General features: G+C 38.6%; 1 protein-coding gene across 2 annotated transcripts; it reads left to right on the top strand.

Moving 5' to 3' along the window:
* The first annotated feature begins 8,984 nt into the window (after positions 1-8,984).
* LOC144704350 (uncharacterized) lies at positions 8,985-12,097 on the top strand. 2 transcript variants are annotated; one of them, XM_078576757.1, is made up of 9 exons: positions 8,985-9,138; positions 9,858-10,299; positions 10,384-10,485; positions 10,616-10,697; positions 10,796-10,815; positions 10,904-10,964; positions 11,209-11,285; positions 11,688-11,795; positions 11,884-12,097. In XM_078576757.1, the coding sequence occupies exons 2-9, from the start codon at positions 9,904-9,906 to the stop codon at positions 11,938-11,940; spliced, it is 903 nt and encodes a 300-aa protein (XP_078432883.1). In that variant the 5' UTR covers positions 8,985-9,138; positions 9,858-9,903; the 3' UTR covers positions 11,941-12,097. The 2 variants fall into 2 exon arrangements, with proteins under 2 accessions (XP_078432883.1, XP_078432892.1); XM_078576766.1 differs by having other exon boundaries at positions 9,022-9,156.
* Positions 12,098-12,882: the final 785 nt, after the last annotated feature.

Below are 12,882 nucleotides of genomic sequence, written 5' to 3'. Positions count from 1 at the left end.
TGTTCCAGGTGTGATCCTAATTCAAATTTTATTTAAGAATACCTTTTAGGTTGAATACCCCAGTGTTCCATGTGCTACAAAGTGAAAACTTATCGAATAATTTAGTTTATAGTGCATAATGAGATGTATTGATTTCATATTTCATAATGTGAGTGCTCATTTGATCTTTCTACAAAATATGAATTTACTGATATGTAGTTCATTCATTTGGAATAGAAATATCATGCTAATTCTGTAACTCTTAAAATGTTTTATGTAAAATATTTTATATTCTTTTTATATCTATCTTTCTTTTATTTTTTTTTATAATTTTTAAATTTTACATAATGTCTTGCTAGCTCTGGAACTACATAACTACTATCTATTGCTACGACTTCATAGCTCTATAACATCTTTGTGTCTCTGCCTTTATTTCATTTTTCATACCTCCATATCATTACACATCTTTTTATTTTCTGTCTCTATCTCCCTATATCGAATTCTATAACTATTTGTATAACTCCATTTTTCAATATACTTGAAGTTATGCCTTACACCACTTTATTTCTTTATATGGCTCTCAGATAATGGCTATTTATTCCATGGTATCGAAGAATAAAACTAAATCATCTCACACTATTAGTTATACATATAGAGCTGTCTTGGGTATATCATGCAAATGTATAAGATTAAAAAGTGGCGAGTGGCAAATATAGCATGCCCCTTAGTTTTGGTTAAAACTCAACCGAGTTCTGGAAACATTGAGGATATTTTATGAGTGGTTCGAATAATCCACAGTTATGGAAAATTCACCAAAATATGGCTGGATACTTTTTTCCTAAGGTTTCAATTCATCTGCAAAGAAACTTATGTGTACGCATAAAATAATTCCAATGCCAAGGCCTTCTTAATGAAACTTAGTTTTATACAACATTAGGTCCAGGAAAATATAAAAGTTGTATGAAGAAACAAATTTTGACATGTGTGTCTGCATGTCACTGAGGAAAAATTGCCAAGCTGGCTTAAATACGAAACATACTAAGTGCCGATGCATTCGTTAGTTCTTTATGACCTTTCAGGGATCTTCATAAAAAACTTATCATTTAATGCGACATGATGGTATGAAACCCAAATATACATTACTTATATTTCAAAAATCGTCTTATGATTAGTGACACTATCTTTGAAACAACCAAAAAATAGTATAACTCATATTTAACAAATAAGACGCCAACTACGTGAAATATTGATTTTCTAACTATCTTGTTGCAGATTATTTTTTATCGATAATAACATAGCCATGCATATGATACCATGAATTCTAATCATTTTATGAAAAATCAGTATGATAATCCATACCGTGAGAATTCCCACCATGAAAATAAATTCTGTCAATATAATAATATGAATTTCATGACCATGGAAGCAATGATTCTCTTCCAAATCATATCATTAGACTTCCACCAACTTTATTGAGTCTGATTTTTTACCCTAAATTATAACTGATGTGATTGTTCCACATATGATTATGTTTTCATTGATGTTCTTCAGAATTTAGTCAAATAAAATAAGTTTTAAAACTATAGATCTCACAACTTTGTAAATTATGATTATGTGAAACCAACATATCATGGTTATTAAATATATTTTTCGTATCAGCATAAACCTGCATCAACATATCATGATATTTTTAAAAGTTCGTTCACATAGTTTTTTCAGGCAATATTAGAGTGACTGGAAACCTTATAAAATTTAAAGATGAATAGCCTAAGATTGAATTTGGGTTATAAGGTCAAGATTGACACAGTAACACCATATACGAACCAAATTCATCTAGAACTCAAATGAATTATATATATGGACCTACAAATCCTTATAACATGCTTATTCTTCTTTTCTCAAAACCCATACATATGCCTAAGATTTTATGCACGAGGATTCCTTTAACCATAATGAAATATATTCTTCAGATATTGTGCATCAAGATAATATAGAATTTCATTTGAATAGTTTACATAAACCTACGAGGCTTCTAACTTTAGGTGTCCTGTTAAAATGAAATACTCAAGAGGAATATTGGATATGTATATATATATATTTCCTATTAGTAAATATAGATCTGAAGAAGAAGAAGATTTTGTATCGGATATGTGGGATATCATACATAAATTTATGCACTCATGTAAATAAATATGTGAGAATTTGAATCCCTCATAAGGGCAATTTTCTTGTTCATGTTTTAATTTTTATGGAATTTATGACGTTTTTATTGAACCACAAAACTTATTATATCATATCCATCATGATATATCCTATATATAAAATTAAAGATCAAATATTAGTGCTTTTTAACATACCGATGACTTAGATGAAGTTTATAATACAACTTCGTAAATATCAAGATAGCTGTTGTTTGACCATTGAGTCAATGGTCAAATCATTGCATTAGAACTCGAGAATTTTTAAGAAATGAAATTAAACATGTAAATGTCATTGGTCAACTATTCAGATTGATCATAAACCACTTTACAAAAGACAGGAGATAGTTAACTAGGATTCATCCATTTATTATATCTATGTCTTAATTAGATGATTATTTTAATGATATGATGTAAGAAATCTACCATAAATATTTTGAATTTAATGTCATGAAGAAATTATGGTCATCCCTTTTATCCTGGGTGCACGTGTGCTCGACGCTCCGTGGGCATCGCCCTAGTGAACTCCCACATCACATCTGTGATTGCAAGCATCAATCCCCCCTAGCAGTGTCGGGCCTATGGCATCACCGCTTCCACATCTAAATGTTGCTATTTAGGCCAGCGCACACCCTTGCTAGTTGTCCTTCCCCCTAGGGGCCAGCCGTTCCTATCGTGACAAGGAAGGTAGCTTCCCCCTTCCAAAGTCTGCTTTGATTTGTATCATAGATAGAAGAACAATGTCCCTCAACCTCTGGCCCCCTTAGTCTATCACAGTGCAAGGATACGATACTTGAGGAACAAGGTGCCACGATGCTAGGGGAACACGACCACGCGTGCTCCCACTTGGAGGTCAAGTCCTAGTACAACTGAAAAAACGTCCATGGTGGGCACCATGAAGTTGGTCTGGCCTTCCCACTTTTGGGTTTTGGTGCCTTGGTTCAGTGATAGAAAGGTGTTTCGTATGCAAAAAAACCATTGATAAATTCCAAATCAATCTCTAAAATCTAATACATCACATGTACCTTGTGGGGAATTTTTTCCACCCTTGATTATCTCACTTTGAGAGTGTTTTGGAGCCATATATGTGTGTGCCCTCTAGAAGTATCCACACGCTCAAGTTTCTATTGGATCTCTATTTCTTCTTCTCCAACTCTTTGTGAAAACCTTGTACAGATTCTCACCATGAAGAATAATCTTCTTGGACGAGTGGAGAATAGCTGTGAAGGAAGAAGGGAGTGGCACTCTGCTCTAGCTGGCTTGGGTGCCTAAAATGGGTGTCCCTTTCCCTCTTTATTTTTTCACTTAAAAATTTTTCTCAAAAAACTCATCAAGTAAAATATATTCACCAATGCTCCTATGATCTTATGCATGTGACCCTATAGACCCATGTATCATTATATTCAATAACTTTAGTGGCATAATAATAATTATTAGTCAACTGTATTAATTAACTATATCAAAATATAGATTAATTAACTAAGGATCGATTTAAAAAAATTGATAGGTTAAGTTTCCAGCTCGTGGGGTGCCAAGCTATACCTCGTGCTCTAGAAGATATAGAATAGTGTTTGAACTCTCTTATGAAACCTTTATTTCCATCGGTTACCGTATATGTACAATCCTTCATCCGTGCAAGATGCCAGAATGACTTAGGATAGGATTGATTGTCAAACCCCAGTCTATCATTTGGTTAGTAATGGTGCATAATGGGGATCATTGGTGAACACCTTCTCTAATATCCTTACTACCCTTGCCAGGGATTTTCTACATTGTCTTCGAGTCAATCTCCTCTTATACTAAGGGTGGGTGATCCCTTATTGAGCACTCAATCATCCACATGGGTTTCTTCCTACATCTAAGCTATGACTTGTTTGAATCTTGTGGTCAGAGGCTTGTAAGTCTTGGTCAAAATATAGTTGTCTGTCTACGAGATGTCCATGATGTCTCACGTCAATGGATCGCTTATACAACTATGACATGAATAAACTTGATTCAAGTTGAGGTATAATACAATCCAGGGATTCTTTAGATTAATTTAGTGAACTCTTTCTCCAAAGAGCATCCTTTATCTGCCCTTAGTGTCGCCACACTAACAACCACATGATCAACCATACTTATCCTATAGGTAGGATCATGTAGTGCTATTATATCAAGATAATTCAATGTCCTTCTAGACTATCCATTGAATATGAATATTTTGAATACATGTTTAAAGACTAGCGATCACTATATTATGATCTCATCATAATTCACTTGGTCATTGCACATATTCATGGCCTTCATTATAAACATCTCAATGGATTAATAATTTTATTCAATGAACTCAAATAAAACATGTAGGTGATATTTGGCTGGATGGCCATATAATATCCATCACCCACATCCCTACTTGCTACAACGTCCCATTGGCCATGCTGACAATGTCGCGTTTCTTCGAGTTTGTGACCTTGATCTTTCCAGTGCTCGAGGAGAGACCCAAGCCAATCTTCCTAGCTTCTTCCTCCTCGAGGACATTGTGCATTACCCTCATTTTGATCATATCCATCATGGTTTGCTACTTATGATGACCTCAACAAGGAGGATGCCCAGTCTTTCATATGGGACATGGGTATCCCTCAACATAGTCACTAGAAAGTGAAAGGGTTTTAGCGACACCATACTAGAGGCCATGGGAATGTTCAGCAAGGCTGGAGGGATGACAATTGCATTAACATTGGTGGCCAATACCATACCTTGAGAGCAGTCCCCCTAGAGGTGGGGGCCTCCACAAGAGAAGCACCCACCTTTGGTGCCCCAATTTGGAATTACCATGGCCAGCTTTGGGCTCTTGCCCTTATCACAAGCCTTGACATTGTATGTTTTAAACTTCTTCTTCAGACCTTGGATGGGCAAGCCCGAAGACTTTCCATGCATGCACCACCTTATTTCCCAGACTGCTCTTTCAGTTTCCTTGTTTGGTGTGTAGGTCGGTTAGGTCTTCCACAATTTTTTAGGCGGCCTGCAAGTCCGTGCATTTCTTCCTCTCCAATTCAGTGAGGTAAAACTTGTTGTCTTTTGACATAACAGTGATGCACAAGAGTAGAGAGGCAAATTTCCTCACAAATCCTATGGACCACCCATCATATTGAGGCAGTCTAGCCCATCTCAAGCAATCTAGTAGGTATTGTATGCCATAACTGTTTATTGAGCTATTATAAAAACTCATCTAATGTGGCTGGAGGCTAGTCTCCATCTTCCAAATGATGGTGCAACCAGATTTTGGCATCTCTTATGAGGTAGAATCTAAAAGTCAAGACCGTCATATCCTGTGAAGTGCTCATCAATTCAAAATGTCAATGCAGATTGTTAAGTTGGTGACATTCTCCTCCTTGGCGCTTGTGAATGGTTTTGGGGTTGGAATGGCCAACTGGTCCTCTCCACCGCTAAGTCAAATAATTAATGGTTTTGGGGGTGGAATGGTAAAAATTGACATCAAACACATCACGATGTCCGTGAGATCCTTAATGATGTTGTGTATGCGACTGATCTCATTTTTTGCTTCCTCAAGTCTGATCTCTAGCTGATACATCCTTGAGGCGATCTCGTCCACTTTGTCTGTCTGGGTCATGCCCCCCAATAGGTTAGAGCATATTGCACCCAATTATTACTTCAGGCACAACACCCTTTGGTGCTCTCATTGATGTTATTCATTTGAGTCTCCTACATTTTCCATTTCCTCCTTTAGACAAATGTCACAATAGTCTTTGGTGGGTATCCCAACTTGACTGTAATACCAATTGTAACGCGATCGGATCTGTAAATAAGAATAATGCTCGGATTGTCGTGTGCTGGCCTCTACACTTGGGCATGAATATTGAGGAACCTTCTCTTGGGAGCAGAAGTCTCTTTAAAGTGCTTGAGATTGTTTGGGCGACTAAAGGAGGTTAGGATAGGCTCTTAGCAGAACGTCGACACATTTTTTTAGCACAAGTGTAAATATACATTAGGGGCCATAGCCTTACATGGGCACGAAAACCATACATGGGCTTTAGTGCATTGGGGCCCAAACCCATGTGTGAGCGTAATTGCAGGCATTGATGCTCTAAGTGTCCTCCCTATTCGGGTACACCATGAGTCCATGGGCCATGGCCCTCAGGACACACACCAGTTGGTCATAGAAAATGCCCATACACACCATCGTGTTTGGATCCCCACCTCAATGCTCCACAAGCCTCCAACACCCATGTCGACCTATCTTTCACTTCGGTTCTCATTGACACCGCCGTGTTTGGTAGCCTAAGCCATGGTGCATGCGCTCCACAGCCCTACTTGGGGGAGAACACTATGTGCCATGCATCCATCTCAATACTTCCATGTGTCATGGCTACATCCCTGCAACACCTACGCACGTTGGCTTTGGCAGGCTCCACCCCTACAACAACAGTACACATAGATTGTGGTGCATGCAATGACAACACGTGCACAACCTCCCCCTCATCTGTCATGCTTGTACTCTGGTGATCACAAACACCATGTGGGCATTGTCTTTAAAGATTCACTTTTGGGTTCTCGGCCTAGATCTGGATGAACAAATCAAAATGATAGGTAGTGGAAGACATTTCCGAATCGATCGACATCGATAAAACCATGAAACAAAGTACCTTCAAACGGATTCCATCCGTGATTTCTTGGATCGTGGAGTGAGACGAGTCGAGCTGCTCAAGTGTGAAGCCTCGAGATGTATCCATGCGATCCTTGGCACGTCAAATCTCCTTCTTCTCATTGATGAGCCCCGTTCTACCTCCACCGTCATCATTACGCCATTCCGATCGCATCGGGCATGGAGAGGGGTGTTGGGAGAGGGGAGAAGAAGGGGAAGGCCCCAGAACAATTCTGGCCTGGGTGAACTTCTTTCAAGGCCTTCCCCTATTTATACTAAGTGGGTATTTTTCATAAAACCCCCAAAACTTAAATATACCTTCGGACATCCAAAAGAGCATTTGCGTGCGACCCTCTAGGCCTATGTATTAGTCTAGTTAACGACTCCAATAGCCCGATAACCTTTATTGGCCTTCAAAATTAATTAACTATATCATCATATAGATAAATTAACGTCAGATCGATTTAACCCAACCGTTAGGTTGAGTCTCCAACCCGTGGGGTGCCAAGCTACACCTCGTTCTCTAGAAGATACAAAGGAGTGTGTGTCGACTCACTCATGGAACATGTTCATCATCGGTTACGGTGTACGTATAACCCCTCATCCACTTGACGCTCCTTGGACGACTTAGGGTATGATCAACTATCAAACCCTAATCGGTCATCCGAGTTAGTATTGATGCATTCAGAAATCATCTAAGAACTCTTCTCCGATATTTCACTGCCTTGGCCAAGTACTTCATTCCATCATCTTCCTTGAGCTGTCACCTCCTATTCCGAGGATGGATGATCCCATTTTGACTATTCAATCGCCTTCATGAACTTCTTGATGCGCCCGAATTAAGAAATATCCTTCGAATAGGAATATTTAGAACACATGCTTAAAGACTAGTGATCTCTGTATTACGATCTCATCAAAATTCACTAAGTCTGATAATATATTCATGGACTTCATTATAAGCATCACATGTGCACTATAATGAATATGTTCTATTAATGAACATTGAACGATATGTGGAATGTGTGATTAGCTTGTCGGCCACATATATTTCCATCACACCCGAAGTCACTAATGATGAGATCATAGTTTGTACAATTTCATTTGAATGTTTTCAATGAGCTTGTACTTCTACATCTTTCTTTAGTGAATCATTAGAAGAGTTATTGTCAGATTGTGAGTTGACACCAACCATTAATTCAGGGCACGAGATAGATGTGTACTCTAACAGGTGGACTTCGTATCTGGGGTTAGTAATGGTTGTGAAGGAATTCTTATTGGCCTCAGCAAGGAGTGCACCCTTAGAGAGATTCTTTTGTTGATCGTTCCATCATCAACCACAAGTGATCCAGGTTGACAACATAGAGCATCAAGTTACTCATGACACTCAAGTTTTGGGGGCAAGGGAAGGATGTTGTCAATATTAATACCAAGCAAAATGACGAGATAGCGATGAAGACCCGATCAACGATTAGGTTGAATTTTTGTTTGCTTCAAACAGCTAAACTATTTAGACAATGTTTTATGTATCACTACTGGTTGTGGCATTGAATATTTCTCTGCCATTTTTTTATGTTCTCACTTTCCTTGCATCTCTTGGTCGCTCAATTTCTCTTCTGCTCTCTTACTTTCTATCTCATTCTCTCTCTTTCTCTAGCCTATGTTTTATGTTGTTCCTTACCTGTAGGTTCCTATTTCTCTCTCTATATCTCTCTCCCACCCATCCCCTTTTTCTCCCTCTCTATACACTGAAATACAATTCTTCAATTGGAAAAAAGTTCGATCCCATCATTTAATAGAATACATCCTCCTTGTTCGTAACCTTTTACGGATCTACAATTTCTCAAAATAATTATTTCTGCCAATTCTACTAGTTAAATTATCAACCCTCTCTTCAATAGTCTGTCTAAGAAACCTGTTGTCTAAGGACTGCCTACTTTAAAAAGACTTCGTAAAAAGTTTTCATACCCAAGAAAATGTATATACATTCCTTCCAGCCGTCCCGTTCCGTCTCTTCACGTCTAATTCCCATGCCGTTCCGTTACATGCCCATCCCGTTCGTTCCGTCACATGCCCCGCGTTCCGTCACATTCCCATCCCGTCCGTTGCGTTACGTTCCGTCACATTCCGTCTCATTCGGCCTTTTCCGTTAAGTCCCGTCCCGTCCCTCTGGTACTCTTCTCATCCTCTACAGTCTATGAGGTCGACTAAGAACGTCGTGGCCGCTGAGGAAGGGAAGAACGCGGGAGGAACCCTAAATTGTTCTTCTTGATTCTTCCTCTCGGCCCTCTTGGACTTTGGCATTGCGTCTCGAATCAGCAGGTACGGTCTCTGCACGAGGTGTGGACCGTGCTTTTGATTTTCACCCGTTTATCAACCCGCGATTCTCTTTCCAAATTTTTTCTTCCCCCGTAAGCACGAAATTACTCCCGTTGCGTGCTGGTATTGTACAGGAATCGTTTATCCCCTTGTCGGTCTCCTGGGCTTAACAAAATTTAAGCTTTCTTTCCCTGTTTGAGCATCATGTCGAATTTCTTTGTCATTTTGACGCTGGTGTCGCCAGAGTGTAGAATCTGTAATCTATACATTAATCGACTCAACGTTGGGTTTTGAATCCATCTTATTGAGCCTCCAGTGTCATTTACAGTTTTTTATCCATTTATTAGCTACTTTTATCCCCTCGGCTCCCTCATTATCGATGAGAAGTATTTCTGGTGACTACTAAAGAACCCTAGATGATGAAAATTCTTTTTTTTTTTTTTTGAAGAAAAAAAAAATTCCACAACCTACTTGCTGGGTATAGGTTGAGAATTTCTACAGCCTTTGGTTGAAACTCGAATAATTTATAAATTGTATTTAAATTTTTTATCCTCGTTGATGATTAAACCCTACCTGATCTCTTAAATAGTGTTATAAAATTTTATACTGGCCCAACGGCCTATGTTTTCAGTTTCAAACTAGTAACTTTCTGTCTTGTGGCAATTATAATCTTTGCTTCGACGAGAAGGTGTGCTTATTTTTATATGCTTGCCTTCAAACAGGGCTTGGGCTCAGCATCTTTTGCAGCCGAGAAATTTGTAGTTTGCCATGGATGTCTCCAATAAGCGCAAACAAGGGCGACAGGGAGAAAGGAGCAAAAACAAAACTGTAAGAAAGAATTCCTTTGGCACAAAGGAAGAAATAGCATCTGGAAAAAGGTCTCGGAGCAAATTGCAGGTTGACAAAGAGAAAAGAAGAAGGAAGAGAGATGTTGCGTCTAGAGAAGATTATAGAGATAGAGAGGAGTCTTTTCAGCTCGATCATGAAGAAGACACAGAGGAAGAAGAAGATGATGAAGAACAACATGTTAGTAGTAGCAGTGAGTCGGAACACGATGATGACGGCGTCGAGAAGGAAACTGCAAACCTTTTTAGTGGCTCTAGGGCATTTAAGATGGCCTTCTCGAAGATTATGAAGAAGAGTTCTCAAGAAGATCCCGTCCTGGTAAGCTGTTCATGCAATTGATTTTCATATTTTGAACTCTTAATCTCCAGCTATTCATTTCATTAAGCTGAGATTTGGCCTCAGGGTCCAGTTCTATCAGCGCATCAGAAACTTGTGGTGAAAAAACTTGCCGAGGAGGTCGAAGAGGTCAAGGCGAAGGGTGACGCAAAGAAAGCAAGAACTCTGGTAATTTAGTTTTTTCTAGAGCTTGGGAAAGTTCTTTGATGACTTAACTTAGTTTCATTTCGATGATTTTTATTTTTCTTTGGAGAACTCTTTTATGCCGTAACTTAGGGCCTATTTATGATATTAATAGGCGGCGGAAAAAGGTCATGTGACACCTGCTAGCTTTCTGGATACAAAAGAGAAGTTTCTCATCAGTGTTGCCACAAAGGGAGGTAAATCATTTATGTTTCCTTTGTTGATGTGTCTGCTTGTTCATCACTCTATGTACTAATACCCATTGTGTTTTATGCCGTTGATGGATGATGATTAGTGGTCAAGTTATTCAATGCTGTAAGTGTGCTTAGTCGACATACTATCTTAATGTTCGTCATGGGTCCTTGATTGCTCTAATACTATTTATTTTTCAAAATTTGCGCAGGTTAATAAGTCTCAACATCAACAGAAAGTGATGAATCCTTCTAGGTCAAAAGATGCAAAAGGTTCGTAGATTTCTACGTTGACTTCAACAAATTAGGATACTATTTTGAGTTATGAATAAGCTTGGATACATTATTCGAAACGAAATAAAAATGAAAGATTCATGTTTTTTAAAGTATCCCCGTTCTTCATCATGACTTTTTATGATGCTAGAAATCATATCAAAACTCTTAGTCGCAGGCATTCCATTCTTGCTTGAACTGTTTAATGGAAAGGTTGTTTAACCGGAGGCATGTTATGTCGCAGTCTTGGCGAAGAAGAAGCGAGAAGCATTTCTCTCTGAGATTAACAAGACGTCATCAGAGTCTGCTATCTCAGGAAAGGTAAACGAGAAAATTATCTGCCCCTTATTATTTATAAGTTTGATTCCGTTTTAGGGTCTGTCACTCATCAATGGCAACATTTTCGACCCTTGATGATGATAACAATGTTTATGTTGATGAGTTTTAGGCTAGCCGATGTCAACTCCCTAGTTGATGATGGTATGGACAAAAACGATTGAAACTATGGATTGTTGACGTTGATGATGATGATGATGATTGCATTGACAATTCATCAATCGTCCATCACTGTTATTGTCGACGCCACACATTAATGTCATTGGGATGCGACGAACTATGTTCCATGCTGAAAACTAATAATATCAGATAAAGTCTGGATGACTGTATTTTTTCATCTCTAAAACTAGTGGTTGACATTTTATTATTTATTCAAATCCTCCGAAGGTTTCCAAGGCTGCAGACTTGAGTCCCGAGAAAGAACCAGGATGGGCTCCTCTAAGTGACAGCTACTTATTAAAGAACTCGAAGCTGAAGGATTGGGACAAGTTGGACGTGAGATTCTTTCTTCTCTGTTGAATTTTATTGTGTTACCATGAATGTGATGTATAAATCACTTAATTCCATTATTTTCCTTGACCAGAATTCTTCATCTTCACAAAGAAGGGGGCAGCAGGCTGGCAGCTCCGACGAAGACTAAAACCAGAATGCAACTTTTTACTTAATTTTTTATCTTCGGCCAATATTTGTCTTATAGGGTTGGATAAAATTTTGAAAAGTTTATCCATCTATGACCTTAGACATAATAGGAGCCCAATGGCTTTTCCTCTTTCCTTAATATATGTTGCTATCTCTCTTATTAGTGCGTTATATGTGCATGGGTAATATGTGTAAAACACAACCTATCCACTATACATACAAACAAATATATGCATTCAAATTCATGTTCAAGTTCATACACGAATATGCATTATTGAGTTTTCCTGTCCGAGTGTTAAGTCATAGCCGTTATCCAGATATCATCACTGACATTGTAAACATAATTTTGAGGTTTCCTGTCTGAGTATTCATGAGAGAACATTCAATGATAATGATGATTTGTGAGTGAAATAAAAATTATGAGAGAGAGAGATGAGTCTCATCTGGAGATGCGTGTGAGGTGTGGTCAAATTTTTCTGCGCCAATTGTGCGAAAGTTCAGATAGAGAGAGTAAGAGATAGATGTGTGCGCAAGTGAGATGCGGAGATGGGTTGGAGCGAAAGAGATAGAGAGAGGAGTGGGTGAGATAGAAAGGGAGTAAGATAGAGATAGGAGTGAGAGAGATAGAGAGAGAGAGAGATAGAAAGAGAGGGAGTGACATATAGATGAGTGAGTGAGACAGAAAGAGAGGGAGTGTGATATAGATATATATATATATATATATATATATGTATAGATAGAAAGACTGAAAGAGAGAGAGAGAAGTGAGTTAGACAGCAGAGTGAGGGAGAGGTGTGAGATGAGAGAGAGGGGGAGGAGTGAGAGAGAGAAAGAGAGGGAGGGAGTGAATTAGATTGAGAGAGAGGGAGAGAGGGAAAAGAGTAAGTTAGATGGAGAGAGAGGGAGACGAGGGAGCAAGATAGAGAGAGGGAGAGAGGGAGAG

Source organism: Wolffia australiana, chromosome 1 (genome assembly GCF_029677425.1).
Source record: "Wolffia australiana isolate 7733 chromosome 1, ASM2967742v1".
Taxonomy (NCBI): domain Eukaryota; kingdom Viridiplantae; phylum Streptophyta; class Magnoliopsida; order Alismatales; family Araceae; genus Wolffia; species Wolffia australiana.
The sequence above is the reverse complement of the archived record's forward strand: the minus strand, read 5'-3'. Positions and strand labels throughout refer to the sequence as shown.

Excerpts from the sequence above, each read along its gene's own strand:
- LOC144704350 (XM_078576757.1), top strand. The coding sequence starts at position 9,904 with ATGGATGTCTCCAATAAGCGCAAACAAGGGCGACAGGGAGAAAGGAGC. Across the intron at positions 10,698-10,795 it reads CAGTGTTGCCACAAAGGGAG|TGGTCAAGTTATTCAATGCT; the intron begins GTAAATCATTTA and ends GATGATGATTAG. Across the intron at positions 10,965-11,208 it reads TAGGTCAAAAGATGCAAAAG|TCTTGGCGAAGAAGAAGCGA; the intron begins GTTCGTAGATTT and ends GTTATGTCGCAG.